Source organism: Elgaria multicarinata, chromosome 20, assembly GCF_023053635.1.
Source record: "Elgaria multicarinata webbii isolate HBS135686 ecotype San Diego chromosome 20, rElgMul1.1.pri, whole genome shotgun sequence".
NCBI lineage: Eukaryota > Metazoa > Chordata > Lepidosauria > Squamata > Anguidae > Elgaria > Elgaria multicarinata.
The window spans coordinates 8,743,135-8,767,427 of NC_086190.1; the positions used below are offsets into that span (position 1 = coordinate 8,743,135).

General features: G+C 46.3%; 1 protein-coding gene across 2 annotated transcripts in view; it reads right to left on the bottom strand.

Moving 5' to 3' along the window:
• Positions 1-24,293, bottom strand: part of TP73 (tumor protein p73) — a 109,555-nt gene that overhangs the window by 14,667 nt on the left and 70,595 nt on the right. For both annotated transcript variants that reach the window (XM_063145376.1, XM_063145375.1), the window contains exons 3-7: positions 21,026-21,212; positions 17,610-17,725; positions 11,653-11,762; positions 7,803-7,945; positions 1,440-1,528 (exon numbers count right to left, since the gene is read on the bottom strand). In XM_063145376.1, the coding sequence (XP_063001446.1) occupies positions 1,440-1,528; positions 7,803-7,945; positions 11,653-11,762; positions 17,610-17,725; positions 21,026-21,212 (645 nt within the window). The remainder of the gene's footprint in view (positions 1-1,439; positions 1,529-7,802; positions 7,946-11,652; positions 11,763-17,609; positions 17,726-21,025; positions 21,213-24,293) is intronic.

The window sequence follows — 24,293 nt, forward strand, 5'->3', positions numbered from 1 at the left end:
AGACTGGAAAAAATCAACTTATATCCCCATACCAAAAAAGGGAAACACTAAAGAATGTTCCAACTATCGCACAGTGGCACTTATTTCACATGCCAGCAAGGTAATGCTCAAGATCCTGCAAGGTAGACTCCAGCAATTCATGGAGCGAGAATTGCCAGATGTACAAGCTGGGTTTAGAAAAGGCAGAGGAACTAGAGACCAAATTGCCAATATCCTCTGGATAATGGAGAAAGCCAGGGAGTTCCAGAAAAACATCTATTTCTGTTTTATTGACTATTCTAAAGCCTTTGACTGTGTGGATCATAACAAACTGTGGCAAGTTCTTGGGGATACCAAGTCATCTTGTCTGCCTCCTGAGGAATCTGTATAACGAACAAGTAGCAACGGTAAGAACAGACCACAGAACAACGGACTGGTTTAAGATTGGGAAAGGAGTACGGCAGGGTTGTATACTCTCACCTTACCTATTCAACATGTATGCAGAACACATCATGCGACGTGCTGGGCTTGACGAATCCAAGGCTGGAGTTAAAATCGCAGGAAGAAACATTAACAATCTCAGATATGCAGATGACACCACTTTGATGGCTGAAAGCGAGGAGGAGCTGAGGAGCCTTATGACAAAGGTGAAAGAAGAAAGTGCAAAAGCTGGGTTGCAGTTCAACCTCAAAAAAACCAAGATTATGGCAACCAGCTTGATTGATGACTGGCAAATAGAGGGAGAAAACGTGGAGGCAGTGACAGACTTTGTATTTCTGGGCGCAAAGATTACTGCAGACGCTGACTGCAGCCAGGAAATCAGAAGACGTTTACTTCTTGGGAGGAGAGCAATGACAAATCTTGATAAAATAGTTAAGAGCAGAGACACCACACTGACAACAAAGGTCCGCATAGTTAAAGCAATGGTATTCCCCGTAGTAACCTATGGCTGCGAGAACTGGACCATAAGGAAGGCTGAGCGAAGGAAGATAGATGCTTTTGAACTGCGGTGTTGGAGGAAAATTCTGAGAGTGCCTTGGACTGCAAGAAGATCAAACCAGTCCATACTCCAGGAAAAAAAGCCAGACTGCTCACTTGAGGGAATGGTGTTAAAGGCAAAACTGAAGTACTTTGGCCACATAATGAGAAGACAGGATACCCTGGAGAAGAAGCTGATGCTAGGGAAAGTGGAAGGCAAAAGGAAGAGGGGCCGACCAAGGGCAAGATGGATGGATGATATTCTGGAGGTGACAGACTTGACCTTGGGGGAGCTAGGGGTGGCGACAGCCGACAGAAAGCTCTGGCGTGGGCTGGTCCATGAAGTCACGAAGAGTCAGAAACAACTGAACGAATAAACAACAGTTAGAATAACATGTGTCTAGTCTGTCTTATGTCTGGGTGATAATCCACCGGCCACTTGTAAAACAGTCTACAAAATGTTTGCCTTGGATACTACTTACAGGCACGTAATATGTCTCCTCTTCCCCATGCCTCCGTTTCTTAATTCCAGCTGCTAGTGCAGGAATACCTTGAGGACTCTGCTTGAAAGCTGGGGTGGGGAGAGAAAAAACAAGGAATGCTATTATGCAGGGTTAATTTGAAAGGTGGTTGTCACAGCACAAAGGAATCTGTGGAGCACTGGGGAGGTCCCAAGGGTCAGTGGTGGAGTACCTGCTTTCCGCACAGGTGAAAGAAGCTGCGTTCTACTGACTTGAGACCATCGGTCCTTCCTGCTCTGTATTGTCTACATTGATTCAACACAATTTCAGGTGGGCGTTCTGCCCAGCGCTTTCTGGAGATGCTTTGAATTGGCCCTGGAACTAGGGATGGATGGACTCACCTCCATCCGTACCTGCTGACTGAGTGGGTGCATGCCAACAAGCAGGTCTGGCAGCCTCCTGTCCCCATATTGAGCCGCCATTTGTATAGAAACGGCAAGTCAGGGATTTCTGTAAAAGAAGTGTTGCACAAATGGCGGCCATGAAGAAGCCATTTATGCAACGTTACAGGCGCTTTTAACACCTGAAATGTTGAGTAAATGGGTTCTTTAGAGCTGCAATATTACTTTCATGGAAATTCACAAGCAATTCTATGCAACTGGTGGCTCACTATAGGGTTGGATGGTTGCTCACTGAGTGTGTAGTAGGGCTGTGCACAGACCCCCTGAACCGCTTCGTAGCCCGATCTGGAACTTTCGGATTGGGCCTGAACCGCTTTGGGTCGATTCGACCCTACCCCGTTCCACTCTGCAGAGCGAGATCCAAAGGGGCAGACTGAGATTTTGCCCCACCTTCCCTACATACTTGCCTCTGCGGCAGATGGTGGAGGCAGATAAGGGGGGAAGGGGGGACAAAATTGGGGCCGAATAAACCCCCTCCCCCTTACCTGGCTCCACCACTGCAGCGGCGGAGCCAGGTAAGCCCCCTCCCCCCCACTTACCTGCCTCCGTCGCGGTCCGTCGCAGGCTTCAACTGAGGCCCAGGCTTCAATGGAGCTCCGGATGGAGGCAAACTGCTTCGCCTCGATCCACTGCTCCCCTGACCCGATTCGGATCCGCCTTTGGCGGAGGTGGATTGGGTCGCTCCGCTCCAGATTCACGATCTGAATCGGAGCGGAGCACAGCCCTAGTGTGTAGCTGCTTGGTGAGTGGGTCGGGGGGGGGGGTCGATCAGGGGCTGGGGGGGACAGGTGTACAGGAATTCACCAGGTGCTCACGACTTCCCTACCTGGAACCTTTTGTATAGAAAACATGTGCCTTACTGTTCAACTACAGCCCTACTCCTGTTCTCCAGATGCTGAATCTTGGACCGTGTTGTGCTTGTTTCTGTGTGGCTCCTGCATCTTCCACCACCACCATCTTCTGCATCTTGGCAAGGATTAGACTCTGTTTATCTGTTGGTTCCCGTTCTTGCTATCCACCCTAGACTTGTGTTTTCATGGCTGCTGGTGTTCTCCACCTCCCCAGGACAAGATGCAAGACTTCTGGTTAGCAGAGGGAATTGCACGCAATTCAAGCTGGGATCTAGGAATGACAGATCGGAATCTGCCTGATCCTGAAAGTTAGTGACTACCACCTGTTCCATGCCACTTCCTATAATAGAACTTCTCTTGTACTTAAGGACATAAGAAGAGCTATGGTGGATCAGACCAAGAGTCCATCTGGTCCAGCATTCTGTTCACACAGTGGCCAACCAGCTGTTGACCAGGGACCCACAAGTAGGACATGGGTGCAACAGCATCCCTCCCAACCTGTGTTACCAACAACAAGTGTACAGAGGCAGATTGCATAGAGCCATCGGGACTGATGCCATTGACAGCCTTCTCCTCCAGGAATTAGTCTAACCCCCTTTTAAAGCCATCCAAGTTGGTGGCCATCGCTGTCTTGTGGGAGTGAATTCCATAGTTTAACTGTGCTCCCCTATCCACCACCTATACATCATGCCTAAGTTTTACACTGCCCCTTTCTGCACTTTTCCAGGTCTGCAATATCTTTTTTTAGGTGGGGTGACCAGAACTGTACACAGTATATTCTAAGTGTTGTCACACTTAATGTGTTTTAGATTAGAAGCTAATAACATGTTACATTTGTCACCCCTTTCCCCAATTTCTTTGCGTGCAACAGTTTAATAAAAATTCAGTTTCTGAAGCACATAATTTGTTAAGTTCATATTTCATAGTAAAGAGAGACTTGTATAACTCAGGAGGGAGATTTAATGTCTATGAAATTAATAATGCTTTAACTCTTTGTGCTAAGGATACATATTTTCTACTTCCTTTAATACAAAGCATATGCTAGAACATGACCTCAAAAACACACCTTAATGCCTCAAACCCAACAGAGTGATGTAACTGAGTACCTATTAAAATGAAAATATTACTCTGTGGCTCTGTCTATAACTGGTTCGCCTCCTATCTAGAGGGTCGCTCTTTCAGCGTGTCGACTAACGGCAGCTCGTCCTCCTCTTTTCCCCTTTCAGTTGGGGTTCCGCAAGGCTCGGTGCTTGGCCCGTTGTTGTTCTCTCTATACATGCTGCCCTTGGGTAAGCGTATTCAGTCTCACGGCCTCCAATATCACCTGTATGCCGATGATACACAATTATATCTCTCATCTCCGGAACTTTCTCCAGATGTTCACGATCGTATCTCGACATGTCTTTCAGATATCTCAGCCTGGCTGCTTCATCGTCGTTTGAAACTTAACATGGCAAAGACTGAATTGCTTGTTTTTCCTCCTAAACCTTCTCCTCACCTCTCATTCTCTCTTACTGTCAACGATGTCACGCTTACTCCGGTCAAGGAAGCTCGTAGTCTTGGCTTTATATTTGACTCCTTGCTCTCCTTTACTCCTCACATCGAGGCAGTTTCTTCCTGTATAATATTGCCAGGATTCGACCATTTTTGTCTGTCTCTTCTGCCAAGACTCTCGTTCACGCACTGGTTATCTCTCGGTTGGACTACTGCAACCTTCTTCTCTCTGGCCTTCCTTCGTCTCACATCAGTCCGCTGGTCTCTGTCCACCACTCTGCCGCTAAGATCATCTTCTTGGCCCACCGCTCTGACCAGGTCACTCCACTTCTGAAATCTCTTCATTGGCTTCCAATTCACTCCAGAATCCAATATAAACTTCTCCTGCTGACCTTCAAAGCTCTTCACGGTCTAGCTCCTGCCTATCTTTCCTCTCTCATCTCACACTATCGCCCCGCTCGTGCTCTCCGCTCCTCTGATGCCATGCTTCTCGCCTGCCCAAGGACCTCCACTTCCCTTACTCGGCTTCGTCCTTTTTCTTCTGCTGCCCCTTACGCCTGGAACGCTCTTCCAGAACACTTGAGAACTACAAACTCAATCACTGCTTTTAAAACTCAGCTAAAAACTTTTCTTTTCCCTATTGCCTTCAAATATTGAGTTTGTTCGGACTCTATACTGTTAGCTTCACCCTACCCGGTGCCTGTTTACACTTCCCTGTGCCTGTTTGCATTCTCCTTCCCTCCTTATTGTTTACTACAACTTTATTAGATTGTAAGCCTATGCGGCAGGGTCTTGCTATTTACTGTGTTATCTGTACAGCACCATGTACATTGATGGTGCTATATAAATAAATAAATAAATAATAATAATAATAATAATAATAATGATATCCAAGGCAAAGTGCATACAAATTCTAGGACTATAATTCAGCATTTTTAGAGTGTTATTTGTCTAATCGCAATCTTCCTCCATCAGAGAACAATGGGCCTGTTCAGACAATACACTAAGCCCTGGTTAGGCCATTAACCCGTTTGCAGCAAATTGTTAGTGTTTAAACCGTGGTTATGTATCCACCATGATTAGGAATGGTTCACATAACACGCCAAGCCAAAATGTTTAGCTCAGAACGCTTAACCACCGTGTCATCTGAACAGGGTCAAAATAGATATTTTTCTGCAGAGCATGAGAGGTTCAGCAGAAAAGCGTTTTTATCGCATGCTCGCTAATGCCCGTTTACGGATGTGCAGGCATCCTTTAGCTGACAAAATCCATCTCTCACTCCTTACACTTGTTTTTCCGTAACAAAATAGAACCCAGTTGAATTTTAAGACGCCTTTTAATAATGTGCTGCTTTTAATAATGTATTAGGTTTAAATGTTTTAATCAATTATATGTATTTTATGGTGTTTGCATTTGTGTTGTACCCCGCCTCGATCCAGAGGGAGAAGCAGATAACAAACAAACAAATAAATAAATTATTATTTTTAATCCACCTTTTTTTAAAAAAAACAACACCAGAATATACTGCAATCTCCTGCTGTGTGCAGGAAAAGCAGCGGAATAAAAACAGCCAATGAATGAGCCCATGTGGTCTTCATTTACTTCCTCTTTCCCCTCCAGGAAGAATGAGGAAGTATGGAGAAGTGATGGTAAGGAAACACAATTTCCCCCTGTGTGATGACACTCCGAGGCTGCCATAGTTGTCATACGATTAGGTTGCTTATCCCACTTCACATCTTTTCCCTCAAGAAATAATGGATATTATTAAATCTATGAGACTGGGGGAAGTTTCTGATTCTGATGGATTTCATTGGTACAGAAGTATATTAATTTTCTAATTCCTATTTAATTGGAAGTTGTTTTAAATAAAACTCTACCTCCCTCTTTTAACAAGTCTTATATAATAGTTCTACTCAAGTTGGGAACAGATCATGTTATAGACCTATTTTCTTGATAAATGTGGATCCTAAGCTATGCTGGTATGTAGGACTCAAGAAGGGTTTGGCCTACCATCAAGGTTGGCTCCAGGTTTGGAGGAGCTCTCAGCAAATTGCACCTGGAGAACAGACGAAAAGCCCTGCTCAATGAGACCACAGGTCCATCTAGTCCAGCATCCACTAGGGTAGCTCTTGCACCTTTATAAATGTGTGGAAGAGAGAATTTCACCAAGTCTTGCTTGTCATGCCACCTGCACTACACTAATTTCCTCTGCTGTCCATTTTTGCATCAGGCCAAGGTATTTCCCAGGTTGGTCAACTAGATGTTTCTTCACAAACAATAAGGAGGTCTTTTGTTATCTACCGTATTTCTTCGATTCTAAGACGCATCCCATTTTTAGAGATGTTTATTTGGGAAAAAAGGGCATCTTAGAATCAAAGAAATACTTCCCTCACTGCCCAGCCAACCTCCTCCCCCCCCTCTGCGCTTTCTTTTAATGGTTGTGTCCTTTTCTTTTTTCCCTCTGTGAGAGAAGAAACCGCCGTTTGAGCGGGAAGAAGTGGGGGGCATTGAAACAAAGAGTAAACAATATTTTCGGTCAGGGAGAGAGAGGAGAAGACGCGATTAAGGAGCTAAAACGCTTAACTCTCCAGTCCCGCTCTTTACTTGTCTGTGCACCAGGGGACGACGACATGCGAGTAAGTCCCATGGAAATCGATGGGACTTACGAATGAATTTGATTAACAAAAAACCAGGCGCTTACCCTCCCAGCTCCTTCTCGCCCACATGGCTCGAGGCTGCTGCAGGAGCTTCCTCTTTTCCTCTTACCATATTGCTTTGATTCTAAGACACCATCGATTCTAAGACGCACTCCATTTTTAGAGCTGTTTATTTAGGGGAAAAAGTGCGTCTTAGAATCGAAGAAATACGGTATTTTGCATTTATTCAGCATTCTACAAATTTATTAAATCAATTAAAAATATACAAAAATAGGAGCAGGAATCCAACTTATACTCCCCACTATTGTTCATCATGGTCACGCTGCATTTATACAGGGCTGTCAAAGTTCTGATAGCGTAAAATGTTTAACTGATGTAGCCTTAAATCAAAATCAAGGAGCCATATATAACATATTTATCCATGACACAAAATCCATAGTTATTCACGTAGCAGAAAGCCCAGTGTACTATATAAAACCCAGTGTTACCATACCAAAAGTTGTCTTTGCATCCAAACAAATGATAGCCAAATCTTGCTTTTTATGGGAGATGCAGGAGACACACAGAGGCAAGCGCAACGTGGTCCTACTAACTTGGCTTCCACTTCCAGGCACCTGAAACTTCTCCAACCACTGAGGATTCGATCCTGTCGACACACAAGTGCGAAGCACCTGGCACTTCGTTAGGGAGCATTACTGGCTGGGTAAAACAGTGCATGAAAAACCAGAATACAACTTTTTACTTGAGTAACTTCTAGCTCAGTCAGCGTACGAAAGCCGCACAAAGGCACGCGATGGAGTGGATGCTGTTTGTGGACTGGCAGATGGCTGACCCTGTTCTAGCCAAGATAAGAGAGCTCGCTAGGTATCAGTCATCTTGTGTAGGGTTCCATTGTTTGAAGACTACAATCCAATGACTTACTCCGCTTGTTGGGGTTGCCATTCTTCACAGCGCTTTCATTCAGGGCTTGTTGCTCTCGGTAATGGTCCTCGTCCGCTTTCCGGTCTCTGCCAGGGCAAGCGCAGATCCGGCCTTCAAATGACCTCCGCCCCAAGACCTGCCCACTGAGAAGCAAAGCGTCAGTCAATTAAATGGATGATAATCTTATCTTAAATATCAAACTCGCCTGCAAGGAAAGGGGTCTTTCACTGAGCTATTCATTACAACCCCAAGATATTGTGTGGATTGCTGTAATGAGCTCTCTGTGGTGCTGCCTTTGAAGACAGTTCCAAAAGTTCAGTTGATACGAAACATGGCAGCAATCATGCTAGTACGAGCCAAGCATTCAGAACAGATTACACCAATTTTGTACCTGCTACACTGTCTGACGGTTTGTTCCTAGGCCCAATTTAAAGCACCAGTCTTGGTCTTAAAGCCCTGACTGGTTTGGCACCAGATTATTGGAAGGTTCACCTGTGCCATACAAGCCTACCCGGACTTTGCAATCAGTACTGCTTTCTGGCTTGGTCAAAGAATATATTGTGTTGACAGTTATCAGAGACAGAGCTTTTTTGGCAATGGACCCCCTACTTAGAGCACAAACAACTAGAAATATTTTTATTTTAATCTTCTTTTTAATAACTGCTGTTGTTGTTGATGTTGTAACTGCCACTTAAGGGGGTGTAATGTGGTTTTAATTGGATGAATGTTTTATTATGTAATGAATGTCCTATCTCTCCTCTCTCATCTCACACTATTGCCCCGCTCGTGCTCTTCACTCCTCTGATGCCATGTTTCTCGCCTGCCCAAGGATCTCTACTTCCCTTGCTCGGCTTCGTCCCTTCTCTTCTGCTGCCCCTTACGCCTGGAACGCTCTTCCAGAACATTTGAGATCTACAAGTTCAACTGCAGCTTTTAAAGCTCAGCTAAAAACTTTTCTTTTTCCTAAAGCTTGATTTTGTTCTGACTTTATACTGTTAGTTTTACCCTACCCTGTGCCTGTTTACCCTACCCTGTGCCTGTTTACCCTACCCTGTGCCTGTTTACCCTACCCTGTGCCTGTTTACCCTACCCTGTGCCTGTTTACCCTACCCTGTGCCTGTTTACCCTACCCTGTGCCTGTTTACCCTACCCTGTGCCTGTTTACCCTACCCTGTGCCTGTTTACCCTACCCAGTGCCTGTTTACCCTACCCTGTGCCTGTTTACCCTACCCAGTGCCTGTTTACCCTACCCTGTGCCTGTTTACCCTACCCAGTGCCTGTTTACCCTACCCTGTGCCTGTTTACCCTACCCAGTGCCTGTTTACCCTACCCTGTGCCTGTTTACCCTACCCAGTGCCTGTTTACCCTACCCTGTGCCTGTTTACCCTACCCTGTGCCTGTTTGCATTCTCTTCCCCTCCTTATTGTTTTATTATGGTTTTATTAGAATGTAAGGCTATGCGGCAGGGTCTTGCTATTTACTGTTTTACTCTGTACAGCACCATGTACATTGATGGTGCTATATAAATAATAATAATAATAATAATAATAATAATAATAATAATAATAATAGTTTTATGTTTATTCTTGTAGTTTATGTACACAGCCTTGGAGCAGCAGTTGTGCCCTACAGTATATGGAGGCATAAAAATGAGATGATAGATAAAATAAATGCCCCTTTCCTCTGAGGCCCCAGCATGAACAGTAACTAGTGGTAGACACTCTAGGTGGGTGCTGTTGCATCATGTCCTGGTTGACAGCTGGTTGTCCACTGTGTGAACAGAGTACTGACTAGATGGACCCTTGTTCTGATCCAGCAGGGCTCTTCTGATGTCCTTATGTTAGGACCTAGAATGCCTAGAGGCAGCCTGGTGCGGTGGTTAGTAGCCAGGAGGCCGGAGTTCCAATCCCCCCACAGGCATGAAGTTCACTCACTCAACCTAACATGCTTCATTGGATTTTTGTAAAATGAGGAGAGCGCAATTGTGCTTACTGCTCTGAGGTCCTTGGGGGAAAAGCAGAATCAAAATAGTAATATACAAACAATGGACAAACTAGCATGAGGATCTAGGGCCAAACTAGACATGACATGGGAGATGGTGAATACATATCCTGCCATCTTTTCTTCTGCTAAAACCAACTGGGGGAGAGGAAATTTGGATTGGGACCACAACACAGGCTGAGGGGAGGAGTCCTGCCCTTTCCTTCTACACTCTGATCCAATACCACCCCCCATTTGATCTGCTATTAGCCACAAAGGGGAAAACTTTGAGAGTGGCTGCAATTTTAAGTCAAGAATCGATGCTACCCCTCCTTCCATACTCTATAGGTCCAGCCCATGTCTCTCACTCCTGGCTGCTTTTAGAAGAAGAAAATGACATTGGAAAACACACACCCAATCATGGAATCCCAACATTAAAACATGTGCTTTGGCCCTTAGAAGAAGCATCCCTCACTTAGATCTCTGCTGCATGCATAATCTCAAAGCAAGGTTTCCTTCAGAATTGTTGGTTTGAGGGTGTGTGTTTTTACTTCTGTGCAAATGTAATCAGCTAAAACTCCATGTGATCTGCTGGTTTAAGTCTTCTTTAATCTTCTGACAGCCCTAGAAAAAGCCAAAGGGCTAAATACAAGCAGAATTTCCCCTTTTCATGAGGGATGGAAGGATCATTTTACCTCCAGCCCATTTGAGTTTTACATGCGTTAATTTATAAATCTATTCCTTTCCATTTCCTCATTGATCTGTGGTTATTTTTTAATCTGCATGAAAATTAATGTTGAAATATGCGTTCGGAAATATTTTCTTCGGAAATATACATGTATAAATGAATTTTATATCAAAGTACATATTTCTAAGCTTAATTTATCCTAAAACACATCTGGAGACATTTTTGGAGTCAAGAACTGCATTGCAAAGTGTAGAGAAGTGAGAAATCTGAAGGATTACTGCATTCAACCCACATAATAGTCTGGAGAAGGGGGGAGGCTGTCTACACGTGGGGGAAGCCCTGCAGTGACTGTCGTTCTGCGCTCCGTGATTAGATGGCACCGCAGCCACCATGGGGCTTCCCCACGACGCTGTGTTTAGAAAAAGTCAACGATTTACCCTGACTTTTTCAACAGGAGTAACATCAACATGGCGCTTCAGCCGTGTAACGTCACTCTGCAGCCATTACAGGGTCAACCCACGTGCTGAGCCTGGTGGAAGTGCAACCAGCGATTGGTCGCCTTCCACCAGGAAGAGGGCAGGGGTGGCTCCGGGGCTTGGATGGGGCCCTGCACTCCCTCTTCGGCATCAGGATTACCCAACGCCACCCTGAGAGAGGGAAAGTGCAAAGTTGTGGAGGGAGGCGGCACCAACCTGGCGCCGTGAAGCCAGCCCCTGGGAGGTATGGATCAGGTCAGTTTGCATCAGAATTCACCATGGTTGAACTCCTTAATAATCCATATTCCACATATACGGAATCAGAGCAGAGTCAAGGGAAGCAGCACGGGGCGGGTGGGTACCCAGCGTTCCCAAGTCACAGTGTGGTGGACGGCAGCTTCTTGACCGCCTCTGTGCCAGGAAGGAGGACTCGATGGGCTTCAGCCAGCCCCTGGGAGGTATGGATCAGGTCAGTTTGCATCAGAATTCACCATGGTTGAACTCCTTAATAATCCGTATTCCACATATGAGAGCATGGGTGGGCACGGGGTTTATCACACTCAGACACCGCTCCCGGTGATCCCCTCCAATCTCCAACTGCCAGGACCCCACGACTTTTGCCCTCTATCTCTCCCTTAGGATCTGTAGCAACAGCACAGTTGTGTGGTCTGTTTGGGAGCAAATGTTGTTGGTATGATCAACTCACTCTCTGGTCTCCAGAGTGATAATGATGAGGATGGGCCGCCTATTCATCCCTCCCACGCAGCTGCTGTTGCACATGAAGTTGTAGAGGATGGTGGTGAATTCAGTTCCCACCTGCTCCGAAGGAAAGAGAGAGAAGGTTTATTTTCCTAGGCACTCACTGGTGTGCTGTGAGACGCAGTGCTGAATTTTTAATCTGAAGGCCCTGCCAGACGTGGGTGGGGCAGCGCCATTAGTCTGTAAAGTGTGCATGTTTCGTTTTTATGTTGAAAGGTGTAAACAGAGAAGGAGAGCTGAACCCTGGAAACAATGCACAAAGAAGGTTGTAGGGCCACACAGGCAGGCAATCCCCACCCTCCACCCCCATACACATTTGGATGGCGTCGGAAAGGGCTTTCCACGCACACTGATGTACACATGTGGAGCTTCTCCACGTGAGAAGAGACAGGCCCAAATCATTTCCGACATGGAGGAGCTCTCTTTGCATCCATTTCAACACATGGAGAGCCGTTTCTCACACTCCGTGGAGAGCGGAGAAGAATTTCTGTTGTGGGTGCCTGGAGTGGGGGGGGGGAGAGCAGGACATGGCTGCAGAGTATAATGGGGGAATTTGTGTGAACCACCCACTTGATTTTGCCTTGTCTGCTTGCTTCTGGGCATCCGCTCCCTGAGCTGTTGGCTGCCTGTTCCCAACCTTGGGTCCCCAGAGGTTGTTGGGCCATTTCCCATAATCCCCAAGGTGACTGGGGAAGTTGGAAGTTGTAATCCAACATCTGCAAAGCCATAGTTGGGAAAGGCTGCCCAAAATGCTTTGGCCACCCTCTGCCTCCCACTGGAGCCTAGGGCTGTATGCACCCCTTCCCCAGGTACATTCTTGCAAAGGGGAGTCTTGATACAGTCTTACTGCAAATGTCAGCTCAGTAAAGGAAAGGCACCGTGCTGCTGAAGTTAAGCCCGCCTAAGTCTCGGTGAGTTCAAGATGAGATTTAAGCATTGTTTAAGAGGGGTAGTTTCATTGGGTCAGTCGTCTTCGACTTGTCAAGAGCTGGGACAACCCCCCTGCAACTCCAACCTAGCAACATGGGACCCAAGAGGCCATGTGCTCAGGGGCAACATTCACTCTGTTTTTAAGGTATTTACTTTATTTAAAACATTTGTATCCTGCCCTATATAATTAAGATCTCAGAGCGGTGTACAGAAAAAGAGGAGGCATTGACAGTGGTGGTGGTACCAGCGCCCACTTGAGGTTGGGCCACAACCCTCTTGTGGGTCCTAATCCACCTTTTGGCGACATTCTGAGGTCCCAAACCTTTTCCTTAAGCAAAAAAACAGAGGTTCAGTGTGCTGCAATGTCATGGTTAGTATGTCAGATTTGGAGAGGGAAAGTGCAGGTTCAAATCCCCACAAAGCCATGACACCCTTGAGACTATTATGACCTCTTAACCTAACCTACCTTACAGGGGTGTTGTGAGAATAAGGTGATGTGTGTGAGAGAATAATGTATGCTGTCCTATGGTCTTTGGAGAAATTCCATTTGAACTCCCTAACAGGGCTAACTGACATCAACTGCCTTATGAGAAAAGAAGGAGAAGTGGAGACAGAAGCAGGCAGAGGGAGCAGCAGGGCCTGCTCTAGTTGGACTGGGAAGAGCAGGGCCATTCTACCAACCCTACTGAAAATCTACTTAATTTTTTTCCTTTTCCCTCCTCATCGCCATTTCCTTGCATGTCGTGTCTTTGTAGATTGTGTTTTATTGATTTTAAGCCTCTCTAGGAGCTTTCTCCCTTTTTTGCCCAAGGAGCAGCATAAAAATACTATAAATAAATAAATAAATAAAACAAAATGTACAAGTGGGTGCAAGAATTAAATCTGCAATAACTTTGCTAAACAGTAGAGGGTGCTCCAAGTCTAAAAGCAGTCTCTCCCTTCTTTCTAGTCCTACCTCCTTCAATATTTTATTTATTATTTAATTATAAATAATGTATTTATTCATCAATATGAATACTGTAAGTGATGCCACATTTTGTTGCCCTAAACCTACAGACAGAGGGCAGAGTTAAGCTGCCCCCACTTAGCCATGGGGAGCATAAAATACATCTGTAGTAGCCCTGCTAGTTGTGGGGACAGATCTGGCCACTTCTTGATTTCTAGCTTCAGTCCCTGGCCTGGGACGCATCTACATGAAGGGTTTGCCTCAGGGTTGCCTTGCAGTAACAGCACGTCATCTCCATGATACAGCCACCATCGCGAAGCCATCCAGGGGCAAACTCCGGAAATTCTGCACCCAAAAAGTTGGGTACTTACCCCAACTTTTTTGGCAGTAGAGCCCATGGTGCCCCCTGATTGGTTGGGGGGGAGGAGAAGAATGGGCCAATCCTCCTCCCCGCCTTTTAAATTTTTTTATTATCTATATCTGCGGAGCTCCACAGATACAGATAATAAAAATAAAAAGAAATGGGGGCGGGTGGGGAGGAACGGGCAGCCAGAGGGAGGAGACGTGGTTCACCCAGTCCCTCTCACGTCCTCGTCTGCTGCCTTGTTCCTCCCCCTGTTTTTTTTTGTGTGTTTTTTTACTTTTCCAGAGGTGCGGGGCCGGAAAATTGATGTCAGAAATGAATGCAAGTGCAGGTGCAAGGTTCCTTGTGGCGCCAAAGCACCAGTGTAAAGTCGGGGCCCTGGTGTCTCCATGGAGACCTGTCTGAAACCCCCCAGAGAGATGCTGCCAATCCACATAGACAACTCTGAACTAGACAGAATAAAGATCTGACTCGGCATAAGGCTGCTCCCCATCCTCCACCTCATCTCTCTGATATCCTGGTCCCAAGTTATTCGCTACCAGGCCAGGTTTAGCGTACTAGCGTACTGATGATTCGCTTCCACCTCCACCGAACTCTCCGACCCGGGTCGCTCTTACCCCGGCAGCAGGAGGCCGGCGGGGAGGCGGAGGCGGCTGGGGAATCCAGGCGCGTCCTTGCCGCCGCCGCCGCCGCCTCCCCACCGGCCTCCTGCTGCTGGGGTAAGAGCGACCTGGGTCGGAGAGCTCGGCGGAAGCGGAAGCTGAGCTCTCCGACCCGGGTCGCTCCGCTCTTACCCCGGCAGCAGGAGGCCGGCGGGGAGGCGGCAGCGGCAAGGACGCGCCCGGATTACCCAGCTGCCGCCTCCTCCGTCTCTTCAGGCTACAGGTACACACTATCGTTTGGGGGCAGTAGTTGGGGCGCATGCACGCGCCTTCACTACGGCGTGTGGAAGGGCCCCTGGAAAGGGTCAGGCCCCGATAACAGGCAAGCTGCTGCGTTCTGTACTAGCTCCAGCTTCTGGAGCAGCCTTAGGGGCAATCCACATAGAGTGCATTTGGATTTCCTGGCTCCAGAACCAGAATACTTTTAAGCTGGGATTGCCCACATTCTAAGGAGCCCTTGCTTGTCCTTACACAGTCACTGCCTGCAGATATTCGCGGTTTGGAGAAAAGCTTTACATATGGATTTTTGCAGCTCACACAGCTGTTAAAGGTACAGGGGCAAGTTCTCCTGGTAGCTATCTCTCTTTACTGCTCTCAGATCCCTATGTCACTCGTTGGATGAGAGAGATGGAGAAGAAGCTACTTAGGCTGGGCTTCTCTGTGGACGCTGTAGGCAACTATGGGCTCCAGAAGGCCCAATCTCTTGATGTTCAAAGACTAATAGATCTAGATCTACAGCATTTAAGAACTGCTGCTAACAAATCTTGCTCTCTGCTGCTCTACAATAATTTTAATAACTATGGGCTCACTGCAGCTTCATATCTGTATGCTTTAACCATTCCGAAGTATAGGGGAGCATTTACCCTCGCTCGTTTTAATGTGCTGCCATCAGCATTACTAGAAGGGCGATTTAGTAAGATCCCGGTTAATGAACGGAAATGTCCCTGTGGTTCTGGAGCAATAGAATCTGTTGAACATGTCATTTTGCATTGTAACATGTATGAGGAATGTAGAAAAAAGTTAATCTTTCCCTTATTAACAGCCTTTTCTGGATATAGCCCCACAACGTTGGTATTAATTTGTTTAAGGGATGTGCCCTCCCATATTACTGAAAGGGTCTCTAAGTTTCTCATGACCTCAATGCAAACTAGAAAAATAACATTGCAGTCCTTCTGAGTGAAGCAACTCACCGAGCTGTATTTTGTTTTTATGTCACTTTTTATCTATCCTTTGCATGTTTTGGTGTTGATTTTGCTGGTCTGTGACCGTAATAAAGAACAATGTATGTTCAGGGGCAAGTCAAGCTGATCAGCTAGCAACCCTGTTCAGGGTGCCTCCGTGCCAAGGGAAATTGACTGTGCCCACATCATGAGAGATATCGTTCCTTATTACCACAGCACATGCACTAGGCCACGCTTCCCCAACTGTGTGCGCTCCAGATGTTTTGGGCTTCAACTCCTATCAGTCCTAGCCAGCATAGATAATGGTCAGGAATTCTGGGAGTCGTAGTCCAAAACATCTGGAGGACATCCGGTTAGGGAAGGCTTCACTAGACTGACGTCCTGATGATAAAAATAGGTGCTGGGCTGAGCCCTGATTTATATTCTAGCAAAGAACTCTCTGTCCCAAACGTTCATGAGAGCCGCAAAAGAGCAACTGGGTGCACCCTGCCCCCACAAACCCAGGGCCAAACAATACCTGACATGAAGCAAGCTTTAGGAAAGAGGGCGCTTAAGCCTGCTACATTTATTTAGAAAGAAAAGTTGCCAGGTGTGGTCTCAATCCAGATTATACTCCCAATCCAGAACAGGCCCCACATGGCTGCTTTCCTTTCAAAATAAGAGGCTAGTTTTAAGTATGCTTTTTAAAAAGTGTCTAACATGATGTGTCGCATGGTCCTTGGAAATGGAGAAATTGGATAAGCATCCATTTTTGTAAAGCAGCAGTTTCTGCAGCTGAAACTCTCCCCACGGCCTGAGTTCGATCCCAGCGGAAGCTGGTTCCAGGCAGCCGGCTCGGGTCAACTCAGCCTTCCATCCTCCCGAGGTCGGTAAAATGAGTACCCAGTTAGCTGGGGGAAAGGGAATAATGGCCGGGGAAGGCAATGGCAAACCACAGCGCTATAAGGCCTGCCAAGAAAACGTCAGCGAAAGCTGGCGTCCCTCCAAGAGTCAGTAATGACTCAGTGCTTGCACGAGAGGTTCCTTTCCTTCCTTCCCTTGTCATGTAGTAGGAGCAACAGTATAATAAGAGTGATAACACTCAAATCACAAGGGTATCAAAATAGCTTTCATAAATGAATATTTCAGAACTTTTACAAATGTACAAAATACAGGCACTTCAACAATATTTAACAAAGCCTGCAGTATCAACATCCAATATACATAGGTGAACTATTCACATGAAGCGTCTTTTATATAAACAGTAGTCTGGTACTATTTTGCTGTTTCGAGGGTTCTTCTTCAGTATAACGCCACTAAGTTTACAGAAGGAGCCACGGCTACAATAGAAAGAAACCCACCGGGGTTTATCACCATATCATTCTCGTTTCCTCAAGCCGACAGTAACGCTCTCAGTCCTTGAGGAAACGAGAATGATATGGTGATAAACCCCGGTGGGTTTCTTTCTATTGTAGCCGTGGCTCCTTCTGTAAACTTAGTGGCGTTATACTGAAGAAGAACCCTCGAAACAGCAAAATAGTACCGGACTACTGTTTATGTAGTAGGAGCAAACAGTCTGGGTATGCAAACACAAGTATATAAAACAAAGAACTTTTCTAGGTGCCAGAGCTTCCTTTCTTTTAGAGGATGCCTGGTGAGGACACTCCTCTAAACGCTCTTCCAACAGATGTCACCAAATCCTTGAGGACTAGCAATACTACCTTTGGGGCTGGTGGTGGACAGAGCCTCCCCTCCCTCCTCAAATAATGAAGTTATTCTCAATTACGGAACTGCCCATATTGCTTCTGCAGTAGATGATTTTTTTTGATAGCAAGACATTACCTGGGGGGGCTCATAAGGAACCATCACACTCTGCCTTCCCGTTACAGGGTCATCCACATACTGAGAGAGGTTGTTGCCTTCCACACGGATTAGGTGGCTGGCAGGAGCTGAGAGGCCTGTGGAGGAAATGGGCAGGCTTACCGCAAGTCAAAAAGCAACTCAGCAGGACATGAAAGTCAGTGGCAGACATTCCCAAGGGTTAAAAGGCTTTGTTCTCACTTCTTGTTAGATAAGATGTAAATCAATCTAGCCCAGCTACTTCTTTCCAACAATAATTCTACTTCCACTAGCAATAAGTGCCCCAAGAAGTTCACAACAAAATGGGCAGGAAATGGTCATTTCCTCTTGGCATTTATCTCCAGTATCTGGTACTTAAAGCTATACTGCCTTTGCATAGGGAAGGTCAATCAAATTATCCTGGCTATTAGTAATTGACAAGTGAGTCCTGCAAGAAAATGTTGCAATGCGAAGCCCTCCTCTTCAGGATGCTAGCCAGGTAGCCACGCCCTCTTCTAGGATATTCCATTCCATTGTAGGAGTGGGGAAATCTGTCAAGTTCGTTTTCGGCCAAGTTGTTTGATTTCTGTAGTTAAATTCATTCCATCCCATTTCCTCAATTATTTGAAAATAGCTTTTTAAATAATCTATATGAATATTCATGAATATTTTTGTATGCATTTTTTTAAATATACATTTTTGTGTACAATTTTCCAAATACGAGCCTTTTAAAGAATGTATGCATTTCCCCCACAGGCAAAAACAAATTTCTGTGCACTTCTCCCCAAAATGCACATTTTTGTGAACATTTCCTTAATGTACACATTTTGTGCATATTTTTGAATTGCTGAGCTTGAGCTCAATGTTAGGGCAAATGCAGATTTAAGTGCATAAATGCATTCTGGTTTGTAATTTAGTTCCAGGAGTATGAATTAGGGATGATCACATCAAAATTCAAACTTAATAAAATTCTCACCCATCTCTATTGCAGCTCCTTCAGCCATTTCCCCTTCCTACAGCCAATCAGCATTCTGTGGCCATGTTCAAGTCTCCATTGTGCTGTTTTGGGTCTCCAATGCTTTATCTTCCCCTACTCCCAGGGCTTTTTAACTTCTGAAAACCTCAAAAGTTTGCTGATACCTCCCCTTCCTCTACCTGGGTTGGGCTGTTTTGGCTACTTATGTATGTGGCCACCAGTGAGGGAGGAAGCAGCAGCCAGGCACCTCTCCACTGTGCCTGGATCCAGCTCCAGCTGAGAGCCCCCTCCCTCCTGCTGTCAACTGTCTCTGCAGAGGCCACCAGAGAGGGAGGAAGCAGCAGCCAGGCACCTCTCCACCGTGCCTGGGTCCAGCTCCAGCTCAGAGCCCCCTCCCTCCTGCTGTCAACTGTCTCTGGAGAGGCCACCAGTGAGGGAGGAAGCAGCAGCCAGGCACCTCTCCACCGTGCCTGGGTCCAGCTCCAGCTGAGAGCCCCCTCCCTCCTGCTACCAACTGTCTTGCAGAGGCCACCAGTGAGGGAGGAAGCAGCAGCCAGGCACCTCTCCACCGTGCCTGGGTCCAGCTCCAGCTCAGAGCCCCCTCCCTCCTGCTGTCAACTGTAACTGCTGAACTTTGCAACTAAGATTGTAGTGCCTGAATTTGCTTTCCTTTCCCCCCTCCTCCTCCTCCCTCCCAGTCCCCTTTCCTTTTGCGTCATGTCTTTTAGATTGTAAGCCTGTGGGCAGAGACTGTCAAGAAATACTTTTGTAAGCCGCCGTGAGAGCCTTTTTTGGCTGAATGGCGGCATAAAAATCCTTAAATAAATAAATAAAATATATAAATGTGTTGGCACTTATGTAGAGGTTGGAACGATAGACTGATCCTTTGTAAATTTGTCAAATACATTTAGGATTTGTCTAAAGTACTGGCTATCATTTTGTGGTAATAAAATATTCAGTTACAGTGCAATCCTCTACATGCCTACTCCGAAGTAAGTCCCATCAAGTTCTCTCTCTCTCTCTCACACACACACACACACACACACACACACTGGATGGAATAGCTGCGGGGTGGGTGGGAGCGGAAGTGAACCCGACTGGGATTGCTATTTCCTTGTCACTATTAGTGGTGGAGAAACATCAGTCCTGGCTGCACTGGGACTGATTCTGATGGGGGCGCAGAGGAATGGCTCTCTCTACATGCACCCTTCCCCAGCTCAGTCAGGTTCCAGACATCCTGTCAAACAGCTGTCTGCCTCTAGTGCCCAGGATGATGATGATGATGATGATGATGATGATGATGATGATGATGATTTATTTATATAGCACCATCAATGTACATGGTGCTGTACAGAGTAAAACAGTAAATAGCAAGGCCCTGCCACATAGGCTTACATTCTAATAAAATCATAGTAAAACAATAAGGAGGGGAAGAGAATGCTAACAGGCACAGGGTAGGGTAAGCAGGCACTGGGTAGAGTAAACAGGCACAGGGTAGGGTAAACAGGCACAGGGTAGGGTAAACAGGCACAGGGTAGGGTAAACAGGCACTGGGTAGGGTAAACAGGCACAGGGTAGGGTAAACAGGCACAGGGTAGGGTAAACAGGCACTGGGTATAGTAAACAGGCACAGGGTAGGGTAAACAGGCACTGGGTAGGGTAAACAGGCACTGGGTAGGGTAAACAGGCACAGGGTAGGGTAAACAGGCACAGGGAGGGTAAACAGGCACAGGGTAGGGTAAACAGGCACTGGGTAGGGTAAACAGGCACTGGGTAGGGTAAACAGGCACAGGGTAGGGTAAACAGGCATAGGGTAGGGTAAACAGGCACTGGGTATAGTAAACAGGCACAGGGTAGGGTAAACAGGCACAGGGTAGGGTAAACAGGCACTGGGTAGGGTAAACAGGCACAGGGAGGGTAAACAGGCACAGGGTAGGGTAAAAAGGCACAGGGTAGGGTAAACAGGCACTGGGTAGGGTAAACAGGCACAGGGTAGGGTAAACAGGCACAGGGTAGGGTAAACAGGCATAGGGTAGGGTAAACAGGCACTGGGTAGGGTAGACAGGCACAGGGTAGGGTAAAACTAACAGTATAAAGTCCGCACAACATCAAGTTTTAAAAGCTTTAGGAAAAAGAAAAGTTTTTAGTTGAGCTTTAAAAGCTGCGATTGAACTTGTAGTTCTCAAATGAACTTGTAGTTCTCAGGAGAATGCAACTGTGATGGCAGAGGGGAACCAATATCAAGCAACCCTTTATTAAGGGACACTGACCCTGTTCAGACAACATGCTAAACCATGCTGCTTAACCACAAAATCAAGGTTAATGCATCTGTTAACCATTTTGTGGTTAAGCAGCATAGTTTAGCGTGTTGTCTGAACGGGGCGCCAATGTGTTCCTGAACTTTGGGGGTCAGAAGATATGCTCCTGTCTGCAAAGATCTCACCATCGTTGAAGTCGCGTCCCAGCTCATGGTTCGGGCACCGCTTCACCACTTCCGTCACGTGCTCTGCCTTCTTGTAGACAGGCATGGCCCGGATGATGGTGCCTGGAGGAGGAGGTGTCGAGACTTTGATCTGAATTGGGCATGTCTTCGCAATTTGACAGTAGAGCTTCTTCAGCAGTGGGGAATACTAGAAAGAGGAACAAGGTTCATACAGATCAGGCAGGGTTAGAACCTAACATTCGCTTTCATGGCTGGCCATGGAGAGACGACAATCCATATTCTAAAATACCTGGAGGGCAGAGTCAGATGACCAATGTTTCCTTTGGTCAGTAGGCAGGTGGTTACTAGGAGGAGGGCTTTCTCCGCTGTGGCACCCCGGTTGTGGAACGAGCTCCCCAGAGAGGTCCGCCTGGCGCCTACACTGTACTCCTTTCGTCGTCAGCTGAAGACCTTTTTATTCACTCAGTATTTTAACACTTAATTTTAACTTAAATTTAAATTATACTGTTTTAACTCTGTATTTTAACCTATATCAATTTTGCTGCGTGGTTTTATCCTGGTTGTGCTTTTTATATTGTATTTTGTATTTGTATTTTTAACTTGTTGGTTGTTTTATGATGGTTTTAATTTTTGTGAACCGCCCAGAGAGCTTCGGCTATTGGGCGGTATAAAAATGTAATAAATAAATAAATAAATAAATAAATGTTTAAGTGGACTAGGCTGTTGCATTGTGCCTAAAATGGAATTTTGTGGGATTGCGGTTGTCCTCTGCAACCCACCATCCCTTCTTTCTTTTTCCTTACTACAGAACATCTGTTAAGGAGGAAAAGATGGAATAGCTGTGCAAGGCCTTCTGGTTGATAGTGCTAAGAGCTGTCCATCTGGAAGGTTACAGGGTCCTTTCAATTCAATGTTCATTTGTTCTGAATATACTGCAAGGAACGGGCTTCCTATTGATATCCATTTGTTCCCCATTTGCACACATGAGGGAGGGAGTGGGGCTTTTGGTGACAGCAGCTATACCTAGTAGCTGTCACCCATTTTCTCTCACAATTCTCTGGATAATGGATTCCAGGGCATTCCATGCCGGGGGGGGGGGGGAGGGTGAACACTAATGGAAGACACTATTTTCTCCCTAGAAATGATGCAGCATTTAGAGCATTCTGGGAAGAACAATGGCAGCCAACAGAAATGGCCACAGAAATCACCGGGGGGGTGGGGGAACGCTACAAAAAGAAAAGAAATGAATGCAGCAAAATGGGCTGGGGGACATTCCAAATTAATGAATAACAAAATCAACGCAAACTAAATGAATGGGTAATAAAACAAATAATCCTAATAATTCATTCTAATAACTAACAACTCCAGTCCTTGTGGTCTTGTTTCATCTTGCCAGGGTACATGGCCCTAGTAGAAAGCAAGTTGCTCTTTCAATCCATGTAGACAACCTAGTTCCATTTGAAAGATTCCAGGCAAACTTCACCACCCACTGTGGCATATTTATAAAAAATCCTCTATCCCCTTTTGAGCACACCAGTACCATCTTGATTGTTCTATTACTTGATATGTTTAGCAAGAATCGGGAGTGGAAAGGATTGTCCCAACATATTGGGACAGAATCTTTGCTGAGGGATCCCAAACACCCACCGAGGGGCTGTCTCTTTGCTGCACAGTAGCTGCAACTCAGCACTGCATTGCAGCCGCTAATTTGCAGCCACTGCGGGGATTTTCTGCAAAGCTGCACTATAAAAAAAAGTTGGGGACTTGCCCTGACTTTTTCCTTTACAGCAAAGTCACCATGGCCCTTCCACCATGTGACTTCACTCCAGCTTCGAACTGGTTGTGGTCCAGGATGGATGGTTTCTGGTGATTGGTTGCTGGAAGCCTGGAAAGAAGGTGGGGGTTGGGCTCCAGTACCCCGATAGCTGAAAAATCCTGCACTCTAGGCTGGCATGGGGATTTCCTGCCCCCCACCCCACCCCACCCCACCACGCAGCAGCGATACATGCAAGTTGCTTACCTGTAACTGTAGTTCTTTGAGTGGTCATCTGTGCATCACACTTAATGGGGCTCTGCGCCTGCGCGGAGCCTACGTCGGACTTCTAATAGCTGAGAATCTTTTGGGCGGGAACTCCTCCCCCACCGTCATGTGGTATATATACAGTGTTCCCGCCCAATCCCTCAGTTCCTCGAGACCGCGTACGATCCCGGGATTTGGGAGAAACCCATCCTCGGTATTGACAGATTACTGACACCGAAGCGGGGACGGTGGGGGGGGGGGTAATGTGAATGCACAGATGACCACTCAAAGAACTACAGTTACAGGTAAGCAACTTGCATTTCTTTTTCGTGGTCTCTGTGCATCACACTTAGTGGGGCGATTAGCGAGCTGACTTACCGGTGGTGGGTAAGGTGTCCCATTACAAGACGGATGATAGTACAGCTCTTCCAAAGCGGGCGTTGGATCTGGCGTGGACATCAAGTTTGTAATGTCTTATGAATGTGGAGTGCGATGTCCATGTGGCTGCTCTACATAGTTCTGAAAGAGGAATGCCCTTAGCAAATGCGATGGATGTAGCTATTCCTCGGGTGGAATGAGCCTTGACATGGATCGGTGGATCTGTTTTGGCTATCTTGTATGAGAGCTGTATTGTCTCACGGATCCAGGTGGCGATGCGTTGTGTTGAGACAGGTGAGCCTTTTTTAGGTTTCCCATAGCCAACAAATAACCTCTGGGTACTCCTAAAGGGTTGTGTTCGTGTTTTGTAAAAAGCCAGAGCTCTCCGTACGTCTAGTAAATGTAATTGTTTTTCTAGGTCAGACGTCGGATTCGAAAAGAAAGACGGTAGCGATATAGGCTCGTTGACATGAAAATTTGATGCCACCTTTGGAAGAAAGGAAATGTCCGGACGAAGAGACACGGAATCCTTGTGAAAAATAAGGAAAGGCGGGTCTACTCTTAACGCGGCAAGTTCACTAACCCGCCTGGCTGAAGTGATGGCTACCAGGAATGCAACTTTCCATGAGAGGAGTTTGAGTGAACAAGTTGCCGTTGGTTCGAAGGGCTTTGACATAAGGACACTTAGAACTAACTTCCGGTCCCACGAAGGGGATTGTATCCTATGAGGTGGTGCGAGGTTTTTTAGACCTTTAAGGAAAGTTCTAGCAAGGGGATGACAAAATAGAGTGTATCCTTGGTTTGTTGGGCGTGAGTCAGATACGGCTGCGAGGTAGACTTTAATTGAGGAAGGTTTAAGTCCTTTGTTGA